General features: G+C 44.9%; 1 protein-coding gene across 2 annotated transcripts in view; it reads right to left on the bottom strand.

The window, feature by feature from the left end:
* MALT1 (MALT1 paracaspase) overlaps nucleotides 1–23,432 on the bottom strand; it is a 104,398-nt gene that overhangs the window by 8,640 nt on the left and 72,326 nt on the right. For both annotated transcript variants that reach the window (XM_069746096.1, XM_069746104.1), the window contains 3 exons: nucleotides 22,175–22,378; nucleotides 5,951–6,128; nucleotides 154–228 (listed from right to left, as the gene is read on the bottom strand). In XM_069746096.1, coding sequence (XP_069602197.1) covers nucleotides 154–228; nucleotides 5,951–6,128; nucleotides 22,175–22,378 — 457 coding nt within the window. The remainder of the gene's footprint in view (nucleotides 1–153; nucleotides 229–5,950; nucleotides 6,129–22,174; nucleotides 22,379–23,432) is intronic.

Genomic DNA, 23,432 nt, shown 5'->3' with positions numbered 1-23,432 from the left:
GTGGTTTTGTGCAGTCTGATTTATATAATTTATCGAGTCAGAAAAATAGAGCTCTCCTATATAAAAATATGAATTTTCACAGAACTCTTAGTGATTGGTTATTAAGGTCCTTTCTGCTCAAGGAACCAAACAAAAATGTGATGATACACTTACGTGGCATAGCCAAAGACAATGTTTGCAGTCACCTTCAGGTTTTCTGTAATTAGGATGGTATCGTCATACTGGTTCCTGCAATTAAGGATATTTTGATGAAAGTCTGACCAGAAGTAAAAAAAAAAAAAAAGCATGGTCGTCAGGTATATAAAAAAAAACATTTAAAAAAAATCCCTATATACAAAAAACACAATTTTCACTTAGAAAAAACTCTGACAAAAAAATCTTAAAAAATGTGCCTCAAAATAAAACCTTAAAAAAAGTTTCAAAAGCATTTACAAATCGTTTAGATAAAACACTTCATTAGATTATTATTATTTTACTAGCTGAAGAGCCCGGCGTTGCCTGGGCATAGTAAATATCTGTGGTTAGTTATAGCACCTCACTTCTCTTATTTTCCCATCACGCCTCTCATTTTCCCAATCACATCTTTCATTTTCCCCCTCACACCTCTCATTTTCTCCCTCACACCTCTCATTTTCTCCCTCACACCTCTCATTTTCTCCCTCACTCCTCTCATTCCCCCCTAACACTTGTCATTTCGACCTCACATCTGTCATTTTCCGATCACTCCACTATTTTCCCTCACTCCTCTCATTTTGCAATCACACCTTTTCATTTTCACCTCACACCTCTCATTTTCACCTCAGTATATACATGTTTGTCATCTCCCTTATATATAGTATACACCTGTATGTCATCTCCTGTATATAGTATATACCTGTTTGTCATCTCCCCTGTATATAGTATATACCTGCTGTGTGTCATCTCCCCTGTATATAGTATATACCTGTATGTCATCTCCTCCTATATATAGTATATACCTGTATGTCATCTCCTTCTATATATAGTATATACCTGTATGTCATCTTCTCCTGTATATAGTATATATCTGTGTGTCATCTCCTCCTGTATATAGTATATATCTGTAGGTCATCTGCTCCTGTTTATAGTATATACCTGTGTGTCATCTCCTCATGTATATAGTATATACCTGTAGGTCATCTGCTCCTGTTTATAGTATATACCTGTTTGTCATCTCCTCCTGTATATAGTATATACCTGTAGGTCATCTGCTCCTGTATATAGTATATATCTGTGTGTCATCTCCTCATGTATATAGTATATACCTGTAGGTCATCTGCTCCTGTTTATAGTATATACCTGTGTGTCATCTCCTCCTGTATATAGTATATACCTGTGTGCCATCTCTCCTGTATATAGTATATACCTGTGTGTCATCTCCTCCTGTATTAGACCGCATTCACACGTTATTTGGTCGGTATTTTTACCTCAGTATTTGTAAGCTAAATTGGCAGCCTGATAAATTCCCAGCCAACAGGAAGCCCTCCCCCTGGCAGTATATATTAGCTCACACATACACATAATAGACAGGTCATGTGACTGACAGCTGCCGTATTTCCTATATGGTACATTTGTTGCTCTTGTAGTTTGTCTGCTTATTAATCAGATTTTTATTTTTGAAGGATAATACCAGACTTGTGTGTGTTTTAGGGCGAGTTTCATGTGTCAAGTTGTGTGTGTTGAGTTGCGTGTGGCGACATGCATGTAGCGACTTTTGTGAGATGAGTTTTGTGTGGCAACATGCGTGTAGCAACTTTTTGTGTGTCGAGTTGCATGTGACAGGTTAGTGTAGCAAGTTGAGTGCAGCAAGTTTTGCGCATGGCGAGTTTTGCGCGTGGTGAGTTTTATGTGTAGTACCTTTTGAGTATGTGCAAGTTTTGTGTGAGGCAACTTTTGCATGTGTTGCAACTTTTGTGCATGTGGCAATTTTTCCGCATGTGCAAGTTTTGCGTGTGGCGAGTTTTCCATGAGGTGAGTTTTGCACTTGTGGCGAGTTTTGCGTGAGCCTAGTTTTTGCATGTGGCGAGTTTTGCGCGTGGCGAGTTTTGAGCGGTGACTTTTGTGTTTCGACTTTTATGTGGCGAGGTTGGTGTATGTGTGGTGAAATGTGTGCTGAGGGTAATATGTGTTCAAGCACATTTTGTGTGTGTGTTCATATTCCTGTGTGTGGTGAGTATTCCATGTCGGGGCCCCACCTTAGCAACTGTACGGTATATACTCTTTGGCGCCATCGCTCTCATTCTTTAAGTCCCCCTTGTTCACATCTGGCAGCTGTCAATTTGCCTCCAACACTTTTCCTTTCACTTTTCCCCATTATGTAGATAGGGGCAAAATTGTTTGGTGAATTGGAAAGCGCGGGGTTAAAATTTCACCTCACAACATAGCCTATGATGACGCTCTCGGGGTCCAGACGTGTGACTGTGCAACATTTTGTGGCTGTAGCTGCGACGCCTCCAACACTTTTCCTTTCACTTTTTCCCTATTATGTAGATAGGGGCAAAATTGTTTGGTGAATTGGAAAGCGCGGGGTTAAAATTTCGCCTCACAACATAGCCTATGACGCTCTCAGGGTCCAGACGTGTGACTGTGCAAAATTTTGTGGCTGTAGCTGCGACGGTGCAGATGCCAATCCCGGACATACATACACACACACACACACACACACACACACACACGCACATTCAGCTTTATATATTAGATTATTATTATACATTTTTATAGCGCCATTTATTCCATGGCGCTTTACATGTGAAAAGGGGGAAAATATAGACAAATACAATAAACATGAGCAAAAACAAGGCACAGAGGTACATAAGGAGGGAGGACCCTGCCCGCGAGGGCTCACAGTCTGCAGGGGATGGGTGAGCATACACTAGGAGAGGGTAGAGCTGGTTGTGCGGCGGTTCAGTAAGTTGAGGATCACTGCAGGCTGTAGGCTTGTCAGAAGAGTTGGGTCTTCAGGTTATTTTTGAAGGCTTCTATGGTAGGCGAGAGTCTGATGTGTTGGGGTAGAGAGTTCCAGAGTATGGGGGAAGCACGGGAGAAATCTTGGATGCGGTTGTGGGAAGAAGAGATGAGTGGGGAGTAGAGAAGGAGATCATGAGAGGATCGGAGGTTGCGTGTAGGTAGGTACCGGGAGACCATGTCACAGATGTATGGAGGAGACAGATTGTGGATGGCTTTGTATGTCATTGTGAGGGTTCTGAACTGGAGTTTCTGGGCGATAGGAAGCCAGTGAAGGGCTTGGCATAGGGGAGAGGCTGGAGAATAGTGGGGAGACAGGTAGATTAGTCGGGCAGCAGAGTGTAGGATGGATTGGAGGGGTGCCAGAGTGCTAGAGGGGAGGCCTGAGAGTAGGAGGTTGCAGTAGTCAAGGCGGGAGATGATAAGGGCATGCACTAGTGTATTGGGGTGTCGCAGTCAAGGAATGCGCGGATGCGGGAAATATTTTTGAGTTTGAGATGGCAGGAGGAGGCATGGGCTTGGATATGTGGCTTGAAAGAGAAGGCAGAGTAGAGGATCACCCCGAGGCATCGGGCGTGTGGGACTGGGGAAAGTGAGCAGTTGTTAACATTGATGGATAGGTCTGGTGGAGGGGTAGAGTGAGATGGGGCAAAGATGATGAATTCTGTTTTGTCCATGTTCAGTTTTAGAAAGTGAGCAGAAACGAGGGCCGAAATAGCAGACAGACAGTGTGGGATTTTGGTAAGTAAGGAGGTAGGTAGATCTGCGTGTCATCAGCGTAGAGATGATACTGCATACCATGGGATTCTATGAGCTGTCCTAGGCCGAAGGTTTAGATGGAGAAGAGAGAAGAGTAGGGGTCCTAGAACTGAGCCTTGAGGAACACTGACAGACAAGGGGCAGAGTGAGGAGGTGGTGTGGGGGAGGGAGACACTGAATGTTCAGTCTGTCAGATATGATGAGATCCAGGATAGGGCCAAGTCTGTGATGCCAAGAGATGAGAGAATCTGTAACAGGAGGGAATGGTCCACAGTGTCAAAGGCAGAAGACAGGTCTAAGAGAAGGAGGACAGAGTAGTGTCGCTTAAGGGTCTGTTCACACTGAATCATTTTTCTGAGAAAACTCTACAAAATTCTGAAATTTTGTCAAAACTTTGAGTTTATCAGAAATAGATGTTGAAAAATGCCTGGTAGAAAAATATTTCAGGAAAAGAAAAATTCCTCCAACAATTAAGGATAATCTATTGAATTGATTGATGCTTTAAAAACTTCACAAAAAACTCAGTGTGTGGAAAAACTTAGGATACGTGCACACGCTGTCTTTTTCAGGCGGATGTACCCACCAAATTTTTCAAGCTGAAGAGGCTTCAGGAAACTCTTAATTCTTCTCTATGTAGAAATAGGAAGTCTCTTGTCCCCGCATTTATCATTCCTCTCTTCAACTCCTGACCCAGCTGCTTTCTCCCCCATGCCAGCGACTTTTGCAGTGACATTTAACCCATACAGGGAAAATTGACCTCCTGTTGCTACATAGAGCTTAGAAGGATTCATCTAATCACTTTTTAATCATGTGATATCATAGACCTAATGGAAAAGAGAAGAATTTAATGGATAGAAAGGAAAATGAGCAATTGTAAGTACACAGTGCTGTGTAATATGATGACAGCAATATATTAAGAGGATACAAACTGTTATGGGAGGAGGAAGAAGTGGAGGAGGAGTGCTTCTTTTAATTATTTCTGACATTTTTTTTCCTCCAGTCGTAGGAGTGGTGGAGATGATGTTCTCCTCTGACACTCCACGTGGTTGAATGTATTTTATAGTAATGTATGCTATCTACCGTAACAGGTAAAACCCTCTGGGGCTGCAGCTTAGCCTAGACAGGGTTAACTGTAATGGTCGGCCTAGATTAGGGAAGGGGAGCTGAAAGTTAGTGCCAAGTTCATGAAATGTCAAGTTAGTTGGAGGGAGTGTGGTAAAGTGACAGCAGCGGTCACAGGCAATAGGCTGCTAGGGACAGCGTGAGTCTGTTACTTGGGGCAGTGGATTGCCAAAGAATCCTGTGTGAGTCTGTTGGCGTCAGAACCTCGTGATTGATATTGGGGCCTTTTGGCGCACTATGGCTGTGGAGCTACTGGGAAGGATGGACTTAACCCCTCAGAGGCAGAAATTGATGAATCCGGGTAAACTGCTTGAGGTGGAGAAGAATTCTTAGTGCAAGAGGAGATAGCAACAGGGATGTTCTACCCATACAGAGGACTAGATCTGAAGTTATGTCCTGTGGCTGTGGGAAAGACTGTAACCCACTGGGCCTTATCAAATATGCCTGACTGTAATGACCATAAGCTGCCAAGAAAAAGTTTGACTGTTTTAACAAATTCAGTAATTCAGTGTCCTCTGGATTGTGTGCTGCGAAGGTTCTGGAAGATGAAAGCCTGGAGCGTGTGGAGGTCTATGACCACAGGTAAGTATGATGCTCCCCACACACAGCAGCACACTGGGACTAGGACATGTTTTGTCTGCAGGGTGCCGGAACGAGCAGAAGCAGCGGCTCGCCCACGATTACCTTACTCGGGCAGCTTAGGCTACATTCACATTAGCATTGTGCGGGGCAGCGTCAGCGACGCAATGCACAACGCATGCAAAAACGCATGTACAACGCAGCTTTTTGTGACGCATGCGTTCATTTTTGCATGATTTTTGGCGCAGAAAAAACTGCATCATGCAGCGTCCTCTGCGCCCTGACAGTTGCGCCAAAATGACGCATGCGTCACAAAACGCAAGACAACGCATGTCCATGTTCCCCCCATGTTAAATATAGGGGCGCATGACGCATGCGTCGCCGCAGCTGCGCCCGACTCTGCCCCGCACAACGCTAATGTGAACGTAGCCTTACACAGCCATTCACATCTTGTTATCTTTTTGCTTTATCTTGGGATGACTGCCACAAGAGATTAATATTTCCTTACCTTTTACGGCACATGTCCAGTAGAAACACATTGAGTCCGGTTTCTTTCTCCTGCATCAGCTTTAGGATGCTATGGACACATAAACAATGGGAAGATCCGTAAGGTTTCGGAGCGTCAATAGGAACCATGAAGCTGTTTCCATAGTTTTCATAACCATGACCGGCGTAGTACAACAATCCTGTGAGTGAGAAGTCACATATCGTATCTCATTGGATTACTACAATGCAATAAAAGGCAATGGAATAATAAAGTTTAATTAGTCGTAGAAGAGGGAGGAGGTGATCTGTGACATGATGGGTCCTGTGTTATCTACTGTATATAGAGGTGTTATCAGTCATTGTACAAGGGGAGGAGGTGAGCTGTGATATCACCTATTGTGAATGGTGGATCCTGTGCTATCAACTATATATAGAGATGTGATCAGTCATTGTACAAGGGGAGGAGGTGAGCTGTGACATGCTTACAATGATGGGTCCTGTGTTATCAACTATATATAGAGGTGTGATCAGTCATTGTACAAGGGGAGGAGGTGAGCTGTGACATCACCTATTGTGAATGGTGGATCCTGTGTTATCTACTGTATATAGAGGTGTCATCAGTCATTGTACAGGAGGAGGAGGTGAGCTGTGACATCACCTATTGTGAATGGTGGATCCTGTGTTATCTACTATATATAGAGGTGTCATCAGTCATTGTACAGGAGGAGGAGGAGGTGAGCTGTGACATCACCTATTGTGAATGGTGGATCCTGGGTTATCTACTGTATATAGAGATGTTATCAGTCATTGTACAGGAGGAGGAGGTGAGATGTGACATCACCTATTGTGAATGGTGGATCCTGGGTTATCTACTGTATATAGAGGTGTTATCAGTCATTGTACAGGAGGAGGAGGTGAGCTGTGATATCACCTATTGTGAATGGTGGATCCTGGGTTATCTACTGTATATAGAGATGTTATCAGTCATTGTACAGGAGGAGGAGGTGAGCTGTGACATCGCCTATTGTGAATGGTGGATCCTGTGTTATCTACTGTATATAGAGGTGTTATCAGTCATTGTACAGGAGGAGGAGTGTTGTGAATTCTGTGGCAGAGCTCCCTCCTGTGGTCACAAGTGGTACTTCGGCTGATTCTCTCTGTGAGCTTCCGTTGGTGGAGGAAAGTGGTACTGCGGCTTCTGAGTTTCCTCCCTCAGGTGATGTGGTGAGGTCGTTAGGTGCTTCTCTACTTAACTCCACCTAATGCTTTGATCCTGGCTTCCTGTCAATGTTCCAGTGTTGGACTTGTTTTTCCCTGGATCATTCCTGTGGCCTGCTGCTCTGCATAGCTAAGTTCTTCTTTGCTATTTGTTTGCTGTTTTTTCTGTCCAGCTTGTCTAATTGTTTTGCTGGAAGCTCTGGGACACAAAGGGTGTACCTCCGTGCCGTTAGTTCGGTACGGAGGGTCTTTTTGCCCCCTTTGCGTGGTTTTCTTTAGGGTTTTGTGTAGACCGCAAAGTTACCTTTCCTATCCTCGCTCTGTTAAGAAAGTCGGGCCTCACTTTGCTGAATCTATTTCATCTCTACGTTTGTCTTTTCATCTTAACTCACAGTCATTATATGTGGGGGGCTGCCTTTTCCTTTGGGGTATTTCTCTGAGGCAAGGTAGGCTTATTTTCTATCTTCAGGCTAGTTAGTTTCTCAGGCTGTGCCGAGTTGCATAGGCAGAGTTAGGCGCAATCCACGGCTGCCTCTAGTGTTGTTTGGAGAGGATTAGGGATTGCGGTCTGCAGAGTTCCCACGTCTCAGAGCTCGTTCTATGATTTTGGGTTATTGTCAGATCACTGTATGTGCTCTGACCGCTATGTCCATTGTGGAACTGAATTGCCTTTCATAACAGTACAGGAAGCCACAAGTACTAATGATTCTCAATAGAGGGGAAAAAAGAAGTTCTGAGACCATTTTTTTTTCTTTGCACTGTGTTTTGTCTTTTTTTTCCCCTAGACATTTGGGTGGTTCAGGACACAGGTGTGGACATGGATATTCAGGGTCTGTGCTCTTCAATGGATAATCTCGTTATTAATGTACAAAAGATTCAAGATTTGGTGGTTCAGAAGCCTATGTTAGAGCCAAGAATTCCTATTCCTGATTTGTTTTATGGTGATAGAGCCAAGTTTGTGAATTTCAAAAATAATTGCAAACTGTTTCTGGCCTTGAAACCTCACTCCTCTGGTGACCCAGCTCAACAAGTGAGAATTATTATTTCTTTTTTGCGTGGCGACTCTCAAGACTGGGCATTTTCCCTTGCGCCAGGAGATCCTGCATTAAGTAATATTGATGCGTTTTTCCTGGCGCTCGGATTGCTGTACGATGAGCCTAATTCAGTGGATCAGGCAGAGGAAAATTTGCTGGCTTTGTGTCAGGGTCAGGATGAGATAGAGGTATATTGTCAGAAATTTAGAAAGTGGTCCTTACTCACTCAATGGAATGAAGCTGCGCTCGAAGCGATTTTCAGAAAGGGTCTCTCTGAAGCCCTTAAGGATGTCATGGTGGGATTTCCTATGCCTGCTGCTCTGAATGAATCTATGTCTTTGGCCATTCAGATCGGTCGACGCTTGCGTGAGCGTAAATCTGTGCACCATTTGGCGGTATTACCTGAGCTTAAACCTAAGCCTATGCAGTGCGATAGGACTTTGACCAGAGTTGAACGGCAAGAACACAGACGTCTGAATGGGCTGTGTTTCTACTGTGGTGATTCCACTCATGCCATCTCTGATTGTCCTAAGCGCTCTGAGCGATTCGCTAGGTCTGCCACTATTGGTACGGTACAGTCAAAATTTCTTCTGTCCGTTACCTTGATCTGCTCTTTGTCATCGTATTCTGTCATGGCATTTGTGGATTCAGGCGCTGCCTTGAATTTGATGGACTTGGAGTATGCTAAGCGTTGTGGGTTTTTCTTGGAGCCCTTGCAGTGTCCTATTCCAGAGGTCCCCAACTCCAGTCCTCAAGGCCCACCAACAGGTCATGTTTTCAGGATTTCCTCTGCATTTCACAGGTGATGCAATTATTACCTGGGCAAGACTAAGGAAATCCTGAAAACATGACATGTTGGTGGGCCTTGAGGACTGGAGTTGGGGACCCCTGTCCTATTCCATTGAGAGGAATTGATGCTACACCTTTGGCCAAGAATAAGCCTCAGTACTGGACCCAGCTGACCATGTGCATGGCTCCTGCACATCAGGAGGTTATTCGCTTTCTGGTGTTGCATAATCTGCATGATGTGGTCGTGTTGGGGTTGCCATGGCTACAAGTCCATAATCCAGTATTAGATTGGAAATCCATGTCGGTGTCCAGCTGGGGTTGTCAGGGGGTACATGGTGATGTTCCATTTCTGTCAATTTCGTCATCCACCCCTTCTGAGGTTCCAGAGTTCTTGTCTGATTACCGGGATGTATTTGATGAGCCCAAGTCCGATACCCTACCTCCGCATAGGGATTGTGATTGTGCTATCAATTTGATTCCTGGTAGTAAATTCCCAAAAGGTCGACTGTTTAATTTATCCGTGCCTGAGCACACCGCTATGCGCAGTTAGTGAAGGAATCCCTGGAGAAGGGGCATATTCGCCCGTCATCGTCGCCATTAGGAGCAGGGTTCTTTTTTGTAGCCAAGAAGGATGGTTCGCTGAGACCTTGTATAGATTACCGCCTTCTAAATAAGATCACGGTGAAATTTCAGTACCCCTTGCCATTGTTATCTGATCTGTTTGCTCGGATTAAGGGGGCTAGTTGGTTCACCAAGATAGATCTTCGTGGTGCGTATAATCTGGTGCGAATTAAGCAAGGCGATGAATGGAAAACTGCATTTAATACGCCCGAGGGTCATTTTGAGTATCTAGTGATGCCATTCGGACTTGCCAATGCTCCATCAGTGTTTCAGTCCTTTATGCATGACATCTTCCGAGAGTACCTGGATGGATTCCTGATGGTGTACTTGGATGACATTTTGATCTTCTCGGATGATTGGGAGTCTCATGTGAAGCAGGTCAGAATGGTTTTTCAGGTCCTGCGTGCTAATTCTTTGTTTGTGAAGGGATCAAAGTGTCTCTTTGGTGTGCAGAAGGTTTCATTTTTGGGGTTCATCTTTTCCCCTTCTACTATCGAGATGGATCCTGTTAAGGTCCAAGCCATCCATGATTGGACTCAGCCGACATCTCTGAAAAGTCTGCAAAAGTTCCTGGGCTTTGCTAATTTTTATCGTCGCTTCATCTGCAATTTTTCTAGTATTGCTAAACCATTGACCGATTTGACCAAGAAGGGTGCTGATTTGGTCAATTGGTCTTCTGCTGCTGTGGAAGCCTTTCAAGAGTTGAAGCGTCGTTTTTCTTCTGCCCCTGTGTTGTGTCAACCAGATGTTTCTCTTCCGTTCCAGGTCGAGGTTGATGCTTCTGAGATTGGAGCAGGGGCTGTTTTGTCACAGAGAGGTTCTGATTGCTCAGTGATGAAACCATGCGCTTTTTTTTCCAGGAAGTTTTCGCCTGCTGAGCGAAATTATGATGTGGGCAACCGAGAGTTGCTGGCCATGAAGTGGGCATTCAAGGAGTGGCGTCATTGGCTTGAAGGAGCTAAGCATCGCGTGGTGGTCTTGACTGATCATAAGAACTTGACTTATCTCGAGTCTGCCAAGCGGTTGAATCCTAGACAGGCTCGTTGGTCGCTGTTTTTTGCCCGTTTTGACTTTGTGATTTCGTACCTTCCGGGCTCTAAAAATGTGAAGGCGGATGCTCTGTCTAGGAGTTTTGTGCCCGACTCTCCGGGTTTGTCTGAGCCGGCGGGTATCCTCAAGGAAGGAGTAATTGTGTCTGCCATCTCCCCTGATTTGCGGCGGGTGCTGCAAAAATTTAAGGCTAATAAACCTGATCGTTGTCCAGCGGAGAAACTGTTTGTCCCTGATAAGTGGACGAATAAAGTTATCTCTGAGGTTCATTGTTCGGTATTGGCTGGTCATCCTGGAATCTTGGGTACCAGAGAGTTAGTGGCTAGATCCTTTTGGTGGCCATTTCTGTCGCGGGATGTGCGTACTTTTGTGCAGTCCTGTGGGATTTGTGCTCGGGCTAAGCCCTGCTGTTCTCGTGCCAGTGGGTTGCTTTTGCCCTTGCCGGTCCCGAAGAGACCTTGGACACATATCTCTATGGATTTTATTTCAGATCTTCCCGTTTCTCAAAAGATGTCAGTCATTTGGGTGGTCTGTGATCGCTTTTCTAAGATGGTCCATCTGGTACCCTTGTCTAAATTGCCTTCCTCCTCTGATTTGATGCCATTGTTTTTCCAGCATGTGGTTCGTTTACATGGCATTCCAGAGAATATCGTTTCTGACAGAGGTTCCCAGTTTGTTTCGAGGTTTTGGCGAGCCTTTTGTGGTAGGATGGGCATTGACTTGTCTTTTTCCTCGGCTTTCCATCCTCAGACTAATGGACAGACCGAACGAACCAATCAGACCTTGGAAACATATCTGAGATGCTTTGTTTCTGCTGATCAGGATGACTGGGTGTCCTTTTTGCCTTTGGCTGAGTTCGCCCTTAATAATCGGGCCAGCTCGGCTACCTTGGTTTCGCCATTTTTCTGCAACTCTGGGTTCCATCCTCGTTTCTCTTCAGGACAGGTTGTGTCTTCGGACTGTCCTGGTGTGGATACTGTGGTGGACAGGTTGCAGCAGATTTGGACTCATGTAGTGGACAATTTGACCTTGTCCCAGGAGAGGGCTCAACTTTTCGCTAATCGCAGACGCTGTGTGGGTCCCCGACTTCGTGTTGGGGATCTGGTTTGGTTATCTTCTCATCATATTCCTATGAAGGTTTCCTCTCCTAAGTTTAAACCTCGTTTCATTGGTCCGTATAGGATTTCTGAGGTTCTTAATCCTGTGTCTTTTCGTCTGACCCTTCCAGATTCCTTTTCCATACATAATGTATTCCATAGGTCATTGTTGCGGAGATACGTGGCACCTATGGTTCCATCTGTTGACCCTCCTGCCCCGGTTTTGGTGGAGGGGGGAGTTGGAGTATATTGTGGAGAAGATTTTGGATTCTCGTGTTTCAAGACGGAAACTCCAGTATCTGGTTAAGTGGAAGGGTTATGCTCAGGAAGATAATTCCTGGGTCTTTGCCTCTGATGTCCATGCTCCCGATCTTGTTCGTGCCTTTCATGTGGCTCATCCTGGTCGGCCTGGGGGCTCTGGTGAGGGTTCGGTGACCCCTCCTCAAGGGGGGGGTACTGTTGTGAATTCTGTGGCAGAGCTCCCTCCTGTGGTCACAAGTGGTACTTCGGCTGATTCTCTCTGTGAGCTTCCGTTGGTGGAGGAAAGTGGTACTGCGGCTTCTGAGTTTCCTCCCTCAGGTGATGTGGTGAGATCGTTAGGTGCTTCTCTACTTAACTCCACCTAATGCTTTGATCCTGGCTTCCTGTCAATGTTCCAGTGTTGGACTTGTTTTTCCCTGGATCATTCCTGTGGCCTGCTGCTCTGCATAGCTAAGTTCTTCTTTGCTATTTGTTTGCTATTTTTTCTGTCCAGCTTGTCTAATTGTTTTGCTGGAAGCTCTGGGACACAAAGGGTGTACCTCCGTGCCGTTAGTTCGGTACAGAGGGTCTTTTTGCCCCCTTTGCGTGGTTTTCTTTAGGGTTTTGTGTAGACCGCAAAGTTACCTTTCCTATCCTCGCTCTGTTAAGAAAGTCGGGCCTCACTTTGCTGAATCTATTTCATCTCTACGTTTGTCTTTTCATCTTAACTCACAGTCATTATATGTGGGGGGCTGCCTTTTCCTTTGGGGTATTTCTCTGAGGCAAGGTAGGCTTATTTTCTATCTTCGGGCTAGTTAGTTTCTCAGGCTGTGCCGAGTTGCATAGGCAGAGTTAGGCGCAATCCACGGCTGCCTCTAGTGTTGTTTGGAGAGGATTAGGGATTGCGGTCTGCAGAGTTCCCACGTCTCAGAGCTCGTTCTATGATTTTGGGTTATTGTCAGATCACTGTATGTGCTCTGACCGCTATGTCCATTGTGGAACTGAATTGCCTTTCATAACAGAGGAGGTGAGCTGTGACATCACCTATTGTGAATGGTGGATCCTGTGTTATCTACTGTATATAGAGGTGTTATCAGTCATTGTACAGGAGGGGGAGGAGGTGAACTGTGATATCACCTATTATGAATGGTGGATCCTGTGTTATCTACTGTATATAGAGGTGTTATCAGTCATTCTACAGGAGGAGGAGGTGAGCTGTGACATCGCCTATTGTGAATGGTGGATCCTGTGTTATCTACTGTATATAGAGGTGTTATCAGTCATTGTACAGAAGGGGGAGGAGGTGAACTGTGACATCACCTATTGTGAATGGTGGATCCTGTGTTATCTACTGTACATAGAGGTGTTATCAGTCATAGTACAGGAGGGGGAGGTGAGTTTTTACATGAGACAGTAAATTTTGGATGCTGTTTTATCTACTGTATATGGAGGTGTTATCAGACATTGTAATCTTGAACATGTATGAGTCTATTATTAGGTCTAGTAAACAGTAAGTAATTTTTTAACATAAAACCTGATTTAAACAATTAGGTTACTTCCTAAGGACACATTCTCTTTAGAGCACTCATTAAACATTTCGCTCAGACTGTACATCCATTTTGGTATCACATTAGCACCCGCGGGCTAACAGGTACATCCAGTTGATGATACAGGCAACTGTGCCCGCGCCAAGGACAGCAGACATCTCCCTAAACCCTACGATCGATATGACATTTCTTTTAGCAATTTACACATTTTATTTATTTTGGGATCAATTAAAAAATTCTTTCTACTGAAACAAACTTGGAGATTTCCATTAAAAGGAAAGAGGATACCATGATGTGGACTCATACATTTTATTTCCTATCATCGTAAATAACAAAGGGAAAATTAATATTATATCATCACATCGTGGGTTAGTCATTCGCTTCCTGACAACTACATTGATCAGCAGATAAAATTATTACAAAAACAGGAAACTACGTTCTGAGAAAAAGAACCAAAGACAGTGAAATAAGTAGGAGAGGACTCCGTTAAGGGGGAATTTCGTAGAACACCTACACAATGAAATGTGTTACTAGTAAAATCAGATGAAAGGGTTATTGAAAAAATCACAATGTGATTTTATAATAGTATGAACATACAGCTCTAGAAAAAATTAAGAGATCACTACAAAATGTTCAGTTTGTCTGATTTTTCTCTTTATAGGTATATTTTTGAGTAAAATGTAAATTGTTCCTGTATTCTATAAACTTCTGACAACATGTCTCCGAAGTTCCAAGCAGTACATTTTGCATTTATTTTTCTGAAAAGGAGAAATTGTCAAAATTACAAAACAAACCCCCAGTGCGTTCAGACCTCAAATAATGCAAAGAAAACAAGTTCATAATCATTTAGAAACAACAATACTAATGTTAACTCAGGAAGAGTTCAGAAATCAATATTTTGTGGAATAACCATAATGTTTAATCACAGCTTTCATGCGTCTTGGCATACTTTTCTCCAGTCTTTCACACTGCTTCTGGTGCAAAAATGTGAGCAGTTCTTCTTTGTTTGATGGCTTGTGACTATCCATCATCCTCTTGATTACATTCCTGAGGTTTTCAATGAGGTTCAGGTCTGGAGATTGGGCTGCCCATGACAGGGATTTGGTGTGGTGGTCTCTTAATTTTTGCCAGAGCTGTATATTTATTCATTTGTGCCAAAATAATTCAGTTTTAAAATTACCCTATTTTGCAAATATAACCCGCCTAAGGATTCACCTCCAGCCTTTATTGGTTTAGGGTCACAGTAAAGATACCTCGACACACGCGACCCTTACGATTCCATTGCTTTTGATCAAGCTTGCGCAGTGGTGCCTCCATCACCTGGATTCTACCTTTACAACACGCTCTATGCTTCTGTAACCTACTCTGTCTGACCAATTTTATCATCTGCCATCTACATCAGTTTAGCTTCTTGTGTGGTTTACATCATTGTTGGATGGTTTTGAGCAGAACTCAACTCTCCTGCACTCCTCAACAACAGATCTTGTAATAACAAGACAGAGCTGAGCTGTCTTGGTTACCTGCTGCTGCCAAATAATTAATGTGAAACTTCAAATGCGGCTCTGTCGATGCATATGGCAGAAGATAATCCTTTGTCATATGCATCAATATAGCGAAATTTTCAGTTTCACGTCACTGAGCAGCAGCAGGCAACAATCACAGGTCAGCCCTGCTTTGCCTAGTTATTACAAGCTATGTTGTAGCGGAGTGCAGGAGAGTTGAGCTCTGGTAGAAACCATCCAACAATGATGTAAAACACACAGGAAGCTAAACTGATGTAAATGGCACAAGATAAAAATCGATCAAGGAAGTCTCAGTTTTATTGCAAACATTAAATTTCCCTATCCTGCCACTGCTGTGGAGGTTGAACATTGCACAGAATCTATTGAAATCAATGCGCGGTTTGTGCAATGCACGATACATGGGTTTTCAAGGGAAAGAGATGCTCTTGGAGATCTTCTCTTTTCACGATAAGGGCTAATTCAGACGTAAGGTGATTTTTCATCAGCGTTTGAATGCCAAAACTATGAGTGGAACTTACAAATTAAAAGTATAATTGAAAGATTAACCCCTGTTCTATGTTTTGAAGAGACTCCTAGTTTTGGCACAGATGAAATACTAATGAAAAATCATTGACGTCTGAAAGAGCGATGAAGGTTCAGAATGGAAAACCTCAATATTTCATTAAAGTTGTGGCTCAACATGATTAATAAAACTGTCAAATCAAGCAACTTTGCAATTTATCTCTTATTAAAAATCATCTCTGTTCTCAATAAAGGAGGATTTTTAATTCTATAGTTTACTGCTTGTTGCCTTTGTTACTGGCCACCGCTGCAGTCTGTGAGAGGTGCGCGAATTCTTAGACAAGAAGCATGTACTTGGACGGTCTTTGCTATAGAGCTTGTGAACACTGCTCTGAAGCTAAATCAATGGATAGGACAACTTAAAAAAGCGCCCAATCAACGCTGTCCCCGACTCCTCTCGAATTGAACATCAAAAAGTAATCCAAGATCAGCTGCAGCCTGGACTTCCTCTACACGTTCGATTCGTCCAAAGGTGGAGACAGTGGCGTCAGTGCTGATTGGGCGCCGGCGTCACGTGTCATAACAAATGCACAGTAGTCCCAGGACCGCGAGTGATGACATGGGAGGTGAGTATGGGCTTCATTGTTTAATGGGGGCCAAACAATTTGATCAAGAAGGGGTTGTCCTAGTAGTGGACAACCCCTTTAAATGCCCATTACACCCTTACAGATCGGCAGAGCACGCAAGTTGGATCAGTGGTGCGGCCATCATCAATCAGGAATGCACCACTCCCAACCAGCAGAGGAGTGGTGCACCCCTGAAGAAAGATCTTAAAGGGAACCTGTCACCTGAATTTGGCGGGCCCTTTTTTCGGTCCGATGGGCGTTGTTTTCGGGTCTTTTATTCACCCCTTCCTTTCCCGCTGGCCGCAATATTGTCTTGAAGTTGATTCGCCTTCCTCCGTAGAACACGCGTGCGCAAGGCAATCACGAAAAGCATTAGTGCGCATGCGCCGGCACACTATGTCCCGGAAGTATTTCGCTGTGTTCCGGGACATAGTGCGCTGGGGCATGTGCACTAATGCTTTTCGGCTTTGCCCGCAGTTGGGCAAAGCATACTGCGCATGCGCAAGGCAAGATTGCCTTGCGCACGCGTGTTCTACGGAGGAAGGCCAATTAACTTCAACAAAATATTGCGGCCAGAGTGCGGCCAGCGGGAAAGGAAGGGGTGAATAAAAGAACCGAAAACACTGCCCATCGGACCGAAAAAAGGGCCCGCCAAATTCGGGTGACAGGTTCCCTTTCAGAACAACCATTAATTAGCTGTCCTTTTCTAAACTAGATAGCTCCTTTCCCAGTCAGCATAATGGTCATTGGAGTGATTCTATGAAATATGAGCAGGATTTGTCTGCGATAAAGAATTGGCTATATCACGTCATTATCATTTTTATCATTCAAGACTTCCCATCGGTGCTACATACTTTTGCAATATGAGGGAGTGTGATCATTTATAGTTTGCATACCTAGTAATATTTCTGTCATGGTCGAGCAGTCACTGGCGCAGTGTGCAAATTCAAGAATCAACAATTAAAAAAAGGAAAAGGCGAGAACAGAACAATTGTACAACCCAACAGAAGGAAGCAGAATATTATCAGTCTACTGTATCTTGTGAAGCAAAACCACAGGAAGTAAGGGAGGCGAGAAACACTATACACATGACTCCACAATGATTACAGCACGTGGTACTGTACATACGGAGAGATGTAGATAGATAGATAGATGATAGATAGATGATAGATGATAGATGATAGATGATAGATGATAGATAGATAGATAGATAGATAGATAGATAGATAGATATGTGTCACCGAGGTGGTTGGTCTCTGTAATGTAAAATCTGTACCCGTAACACTAGGTTACTGAAAGAGTTTTAATGTGACTAGATTTTTGTTCGGGATTTAGGAGCATCCCAAAGAGTCTGGGTAGGAAAGGTTATTCCCACAAATCAGCCCTTGGCTTACAGGCCTAATAACAGCAGCTGGGTTAGCTCAGCAGAGTGGTATTTGGGCTGTACAAGATTGTTTATCTGGTGAATGCTTTTAAAAATTATTCTGCCTGTTATGTCAAGATTGATGAGGCTGCTTCATTTACTTTGTTCGTTGTACCTGAAGAAAAGACTTGTACTGAAGGAAGGCTGTTTTTATTTTGGAGCCATAAAGCTTATGATGGACAATAAACGTTTGGCTTTTTTTTTTTATATAAAAGCCCTGAGCATGTGCGTATCCAAGTGGTTACCGGAGAGCTGAAACTACAATTAAATGCAAGCGTGAGGTACCAAAGAGCACAAGTGATTACAGTTTAAAGACTGAATGTCTTGGGTAAAGGCAGTTATAACATTGCAAACACGGTCTGAAAGTATGGAGGAGTTCGTTAAGCAATTGGACCAGACCAATCTGCAGCAACAGCAGCAATCGCAGCAACAGCATTAACAGCAACAGCGGCAGCAGGAGGCCCAAAATGATCCAGAATCAGCAGCAGATGGCTCGCTTGGTAGAAACTGTCTGGGTAAGAGAGAAGACACCTCTCGCCAGTCAAAGTGGTGGTAGCCATGTGAGGTGAAAAGTACGGGAGGCCTTGCAGAAAATGACTCTGGAGGATGACGTTGAGGCTGTCTTGACTATCTTTGATAGGGTGTCAGAGAGGGAGAAACTGACCCCAGAGCAATGGGCTGAGCTCCTAACTCAGTACCTTACTGTGGAACCACAGAAAGCGTTCTATGACCTTACTCTGCAGGATGCCAAGGAGTACGGCAAGCTGAAGGGGGAGATTACAGCATGTTTCGGCATGACCCTAGCAGTCAGGGTGCAATGGGTGCACCTCTAGCGCTACAAAAGAGACAAGCCACTCTGGTCCCAGATGTTCCACCTATTACACCTGGTGCAAAAATGGCTGCAGCCTGAGACCTACTCTCTGGCACAGATGGTGGAAAGAGTGGTAGTGGAGCGGTTTATACACTCAGTACCTAAGTCCGTTTAAACCTGGCTTGCCCAAAGAGATTCCCAGAATGAAGATGACCTTGTGAACTTCGTGGAAAGAAACTTGGCTGTTGATAACTCAATGAACAAACAAGGGACACTGAGGTCACCTTCCTGGGATATGCAAAACAAGGGGTCCAAGTTCATAGCTGAGCAGTGCATAAAGACCCAGGAAGGGTCAGAGCTGATTTCAAGGGGTACATCTCATACCATGTTCTGTTGGAGGTCTCAAGCCCCGGGTTATATAGCAGCCTATTATCTTATGGTTCAAGAACCAATGGATTGTTCCGTAGGCCGATGCTTCTAATTTTTTGCACATCCTGAGTGCAGTGCTGCTCACCTTGGTGAGTGACCTCAGCTGTGCCATGTGATGCTGAACGGTGTGGTTGTGACTGGTCTTAGGGAGTTTGGTGTCCCTTTTAACTGCCACACTTCCTCATCTGCTAGTTTGACGCCCCAGGGTCCTGGTCGTCACAGTGGCATTGCTTTCCTCATGGGGAGAGTGATGCCACGCTTGGAAGCGATGAAGGATTCTTCTTATCAGGTAATCACAAGCATACAACATGTTCACACTCCAGGCCAGAAGGGGGAGCCCTGATACAGTTTATGGATGGCTCCCTTATATATATATATTCTGGTTTGGAGGGAAAGTGAGCCAGTCTGTCAGAGAGACAGAGGAGAGAGCAGTCAGACAGTGAGTGTCGGAAGGACTGAAGGGGCCGTGCAGCCAGAAGTGATGCAGCTCCTGGAGAAAGAGAATACAGAAGGAAGAACAGATTGTAGTGAGCGTGCAGGAGAGCGAGGCAAAGGAGAGGAAAAAACTTGGGAGAATAGCTGCTACTGGGCTACCTCCCTGCAGAGCGCAGACACCGGTAGCTGGAAGACCGAGGTTGTGTCGGACTCTAAGTGGCACAGCAGAAACCAGCAGGACAGCTGCACTACACATCACCTGTCCACCGTACTACCCAGGAGCCACAGTGGCGCATAGAGCCTGGGTCGTGATAGAGACCCTGTAAAAAGGCTCGAGCCACCAGTCATACGGGATTGTGTCCCACCTTTAAGGAGGAAAGAAAGAACTGTGAGGACCTTGATAGAAGCCATAGGCAGCAAGGGACTACACCCCCTGCGCTAGTAGGAAGACTTTCATCTCCACCTGGTAAAGGGGACTCTGAATTCGCTTCCAAGCCAGCCGGACCCTGCCTATACCTGTGATCTGGTGCCCTGGACTGTGGATACCTGAAAAATTCAGTAAACCAGATAAAGAGACTGCAAACCCATGTCCTCCGTTCTTTACTGCACCCACTCACATCCTCATCTACACACCGGGAGCCCTGGGGATATACTTCACCTGTGGGAAGTTATACCATCTAGCTGCCATAACATCACCCCAGTGGACCCCTTTAAGCAGCTTCGTCCTCTCTGACCGAATACCACAGGTGGCGTCACGAACACAAATTTTATTCAAAAACCCTTTTACATGGGTGCCCAGGGCCACGGTCCAGGTCCCTGCCGTGACACATCCATTTAAGTACCGGACCGGGTACCGAGTACCCCACGGCCCTGGCGGGCGTTCCACTAGTCCCTGGGAAGAGGGTGGCTGTAAGGTATATCCACGGAGACATCAAGAACTATTCCATGGCCAGGGTCGACAAACATACAGGCTGTGGTTACGTGTCCCACCAAGTAGGAATTGTCTAGGACTTATTGCATGCTATTGCATCAGGCAAGATTTTCCTCTTTTGGGGAATTATGGTGGTTGGCCTCGGTAATATAAAGTCTGTGCCAGTAACACTAAGTTACTAAGAGAGTTTTAATTTTACTGGATTTTAGTCCGGGATTTAGGTGTCTGGCTAGGAAAGGATATTCCGACAATCCAGCCCAGGGCTTGCAGGACTGATAACAGCAGCTGGGTTAGCTCAGTAGAGTGGAGTTTGGGCTGGAGCTGAACAGGGGTGTTTGTCTGGAATAACGAGATTGATGTGGCTGCTACATTTACTTTGTTCATTGTACCTGAAGAAAGGACTATTTATGTTACACATTTGTACTGAAGGAAGGCTGTTTTCATTTTAGAGTTATGAAGTTTATGAGGAACAACAAACCTCAGGCTGTCTTTGATATAAACACTCTGTCCAGCCCTACGATAGATAGATAGATAGATAGATTGAGCTTTTCTGACCTCCCATCCTAAATCCATAGACATTATTATATCTGCAGAGGGGAAGACTCCATAACATCCCCGCTCTTCTGGGGAGGATTTCTACAAGATTTTGGAGGAGTTTGTGAGAATTTTTGCCCCTTCATCCAGAAGAGCATTTGTGAGATCAGACACAATGTTGAGAAGAGGCCGGGTTCACAATATCTGTTATACATGTTAGAAGGGGCTGAGGTCCATGCTCTGTGGGACGGGTCATGTTCTTCCACCAAACTCCCCCAATCATGTCTGTATGGACCTTGTGCACTGGGCACAGTCATGGGGAACAGAATAGGGCCTTACCCAAACTGTTCCCACAAAGCTGGAGGCTACAATCATCCACAATGTCTTGTGCAGAAGTATTAGGATTTTCCTCCCCGGGAACTACGGGTCCTTGGCCAGCCCCTGATAACAGCCCATATCATTATCCTCCTCCACCATCTGTACAGCGGGCACAATGCAGTCAGGGGGTAACATCCTCTTTTACTAAACCCAGACTCCTCCATCAGACACCAGATAGAGAAGTGTGATCCGTCACTGCACAGAACACGTCTCCTCCAGAGTCCAGTGATGGCGGCTTTCTCGGCATTGTGCTTGGTGATGTACGGCTGCATGCAGCTGCTCGGCCATGAAGCAGTGTTTGTGATGATGTTAATACCAGAGGTGTGGATTCTGCAGTTATAGAGTCAGCAGTGTTGGTGACTTTCTGCCCTCTGCTACTCAGCACTTGGCCCCCCGCTCTGTAAAATTATGGGGTCTCCACCTTGTGGCTGAGTTGCTGCGGTCCCTACCACTTCTCAATAATATCACTCACAGGTGATTAAAGAAGATTTAAAAGAAGAAATGTCATGAATGGACTTGTTAGCACGATTGCTCCTATTGCAGGACCGTGCTGCACCACTAGCCATTCTGTCACGTTGGTAAAGACAGGAGGCATGGCGGGGGGCAGGAGGTTATACACTAGGGGCGAGGGGATGGGTGTTATACACTGGTAGCTACTATGACAGGACAGCACTAGTATAAGTGAGCTCTGCACCACCACGTTAGTAAAGACAGATGGCATGGAGTGGCTGGATGTTACACACCAGGTGGCAGTGGGACTGAATGTAAAACCCAAATACAATGGTTGAGTCATGTGGCCCAGTACTTTCCTCCATACAGTATAGTGTTTGTCACTTCATTCAGGCTATGAAACAACTTTGCAATCAAATATGTACCTCTAGGATACAAAACAAGAAAGACTAAAAAAAAAATAGTCGATAAAAACAGGATTGCCAGGCTGCATTATGCTCCATGTCATTACGGGGTACACAAGGTGAGGTAAGGGGAGCAGACCGGTCCCCGCGGCATATACGGAGCTCTGTGTACAGCCCATAGTCACATCCACATGATGCTTCTTACCATAAACGCCTTTATCCAGTAATAGCAGGAACTCGTTCACCGTGTTCCTCATTTCCACCTCGGTGAGATCCAGCAGTGACACCACCTTGAAGTCGAGTTGTCGGAGCAGGTTTGTAAGTTCATACACATCCACCATCGGAGCTTTGAGCTGAGAATGGTTCTTGTAGGACATGTTCCCGATCAGCAATGCAACTTTGTCCGTTGCTGGAAAGATACACAATCTGATTATTACAATAGGCCACACTGCAACATGGCACATGTAATCCTGGGTATAGTGTAACATGGCACATGTAATCCTGGGTATAGTGTAACATGGCACATGTAATCCTGGGTATAGTGTAACATGGCACATGTAATCCTGGGTATAGTGTAACATGGCACATGTAATCCTGGGTATAGTGTAACATGGCACATGTTATCCCGGGTATAGTGTAACATGGCACATGTAATCCTGGGTATAGTGTAACATGGCACATGTAATCCTGGGTATAGTGTAACATGGCACATGTAATCCTGGGTATAGTGTAACATGGCACATGTAATCCTGGGTATAGTGTAACATGGCACATGCTACATGTATCCTCAGTACAGTGTACACCGTCCAGCCTCTGCATGCTCTCTACAATGTCGGAGTCCTGGCATAGGAGGTGCGATAACATTACTAGATGACGCCAGCTGCGCCAAACCTCATACAACATAGATCAGTGCAGGTCTGCTCCGCTCATAGTGGGATTGGGAATAGGTGAGGCTTTCTTTAGCCCATTCTGTTGGACATTGTAATGTTTGGGGGCATCATACTGTATGGAAGCACTGTTGGGGTATAGTACTGTTTGGGGGCTCATATGGGCCATCATACTGTGTGTGCGACTAACTTTGGGGGCATCATATGGCTTGTAGGGGCATCATACCATGTTGTCACAGGTGTGTCAGATGCTACAGACAGTCGCTCTGCGTCTGGCTCCAGAAGGTCTCTGCATTTGGCTTTCAGACCCCTTCTTAATCCTTCTGACTTTTGGACCCAGTGGCAACCTCCCTCTGGCTCTAATTGAGACACCTGGACCTGGGTGTTTATAGACTACCAGTCTGCTTCAGGGAGTCACCGGTGATATTTACATTTTCCATTGTAAAGGCTTGGAGCTATAGCAGTCGGCTTACTTCCTCTCTGGTGCTGTTGGAGGACGTCTGTGTTACATCTCTGAGTCTACTCAAGATAAGTTGTTCCCGTTGTTTGTTTCCATTCTTTTCTTTAGTGTACAGT

The sequence above is a fragment of the Ranitomeya imitator genome, chromosome 1 (assembly GCF_032444005.1).
Source record: "Ranitomeya imitator isolate aRanImi1 chromosome 1, aRanImi1.pri, whole genome shotgun sequence".
Lineage (NCBI taxonomy): Eukaryota > Metazoa > Chordata > Amphibia > Anura > Dendrobatidae > Ranitomeya > Ranitomeya imitator.
Note: the sequence above shows the minus strand (reverse complement) of the source record. Positions and strands in the feature narration are given on the sequence as shown.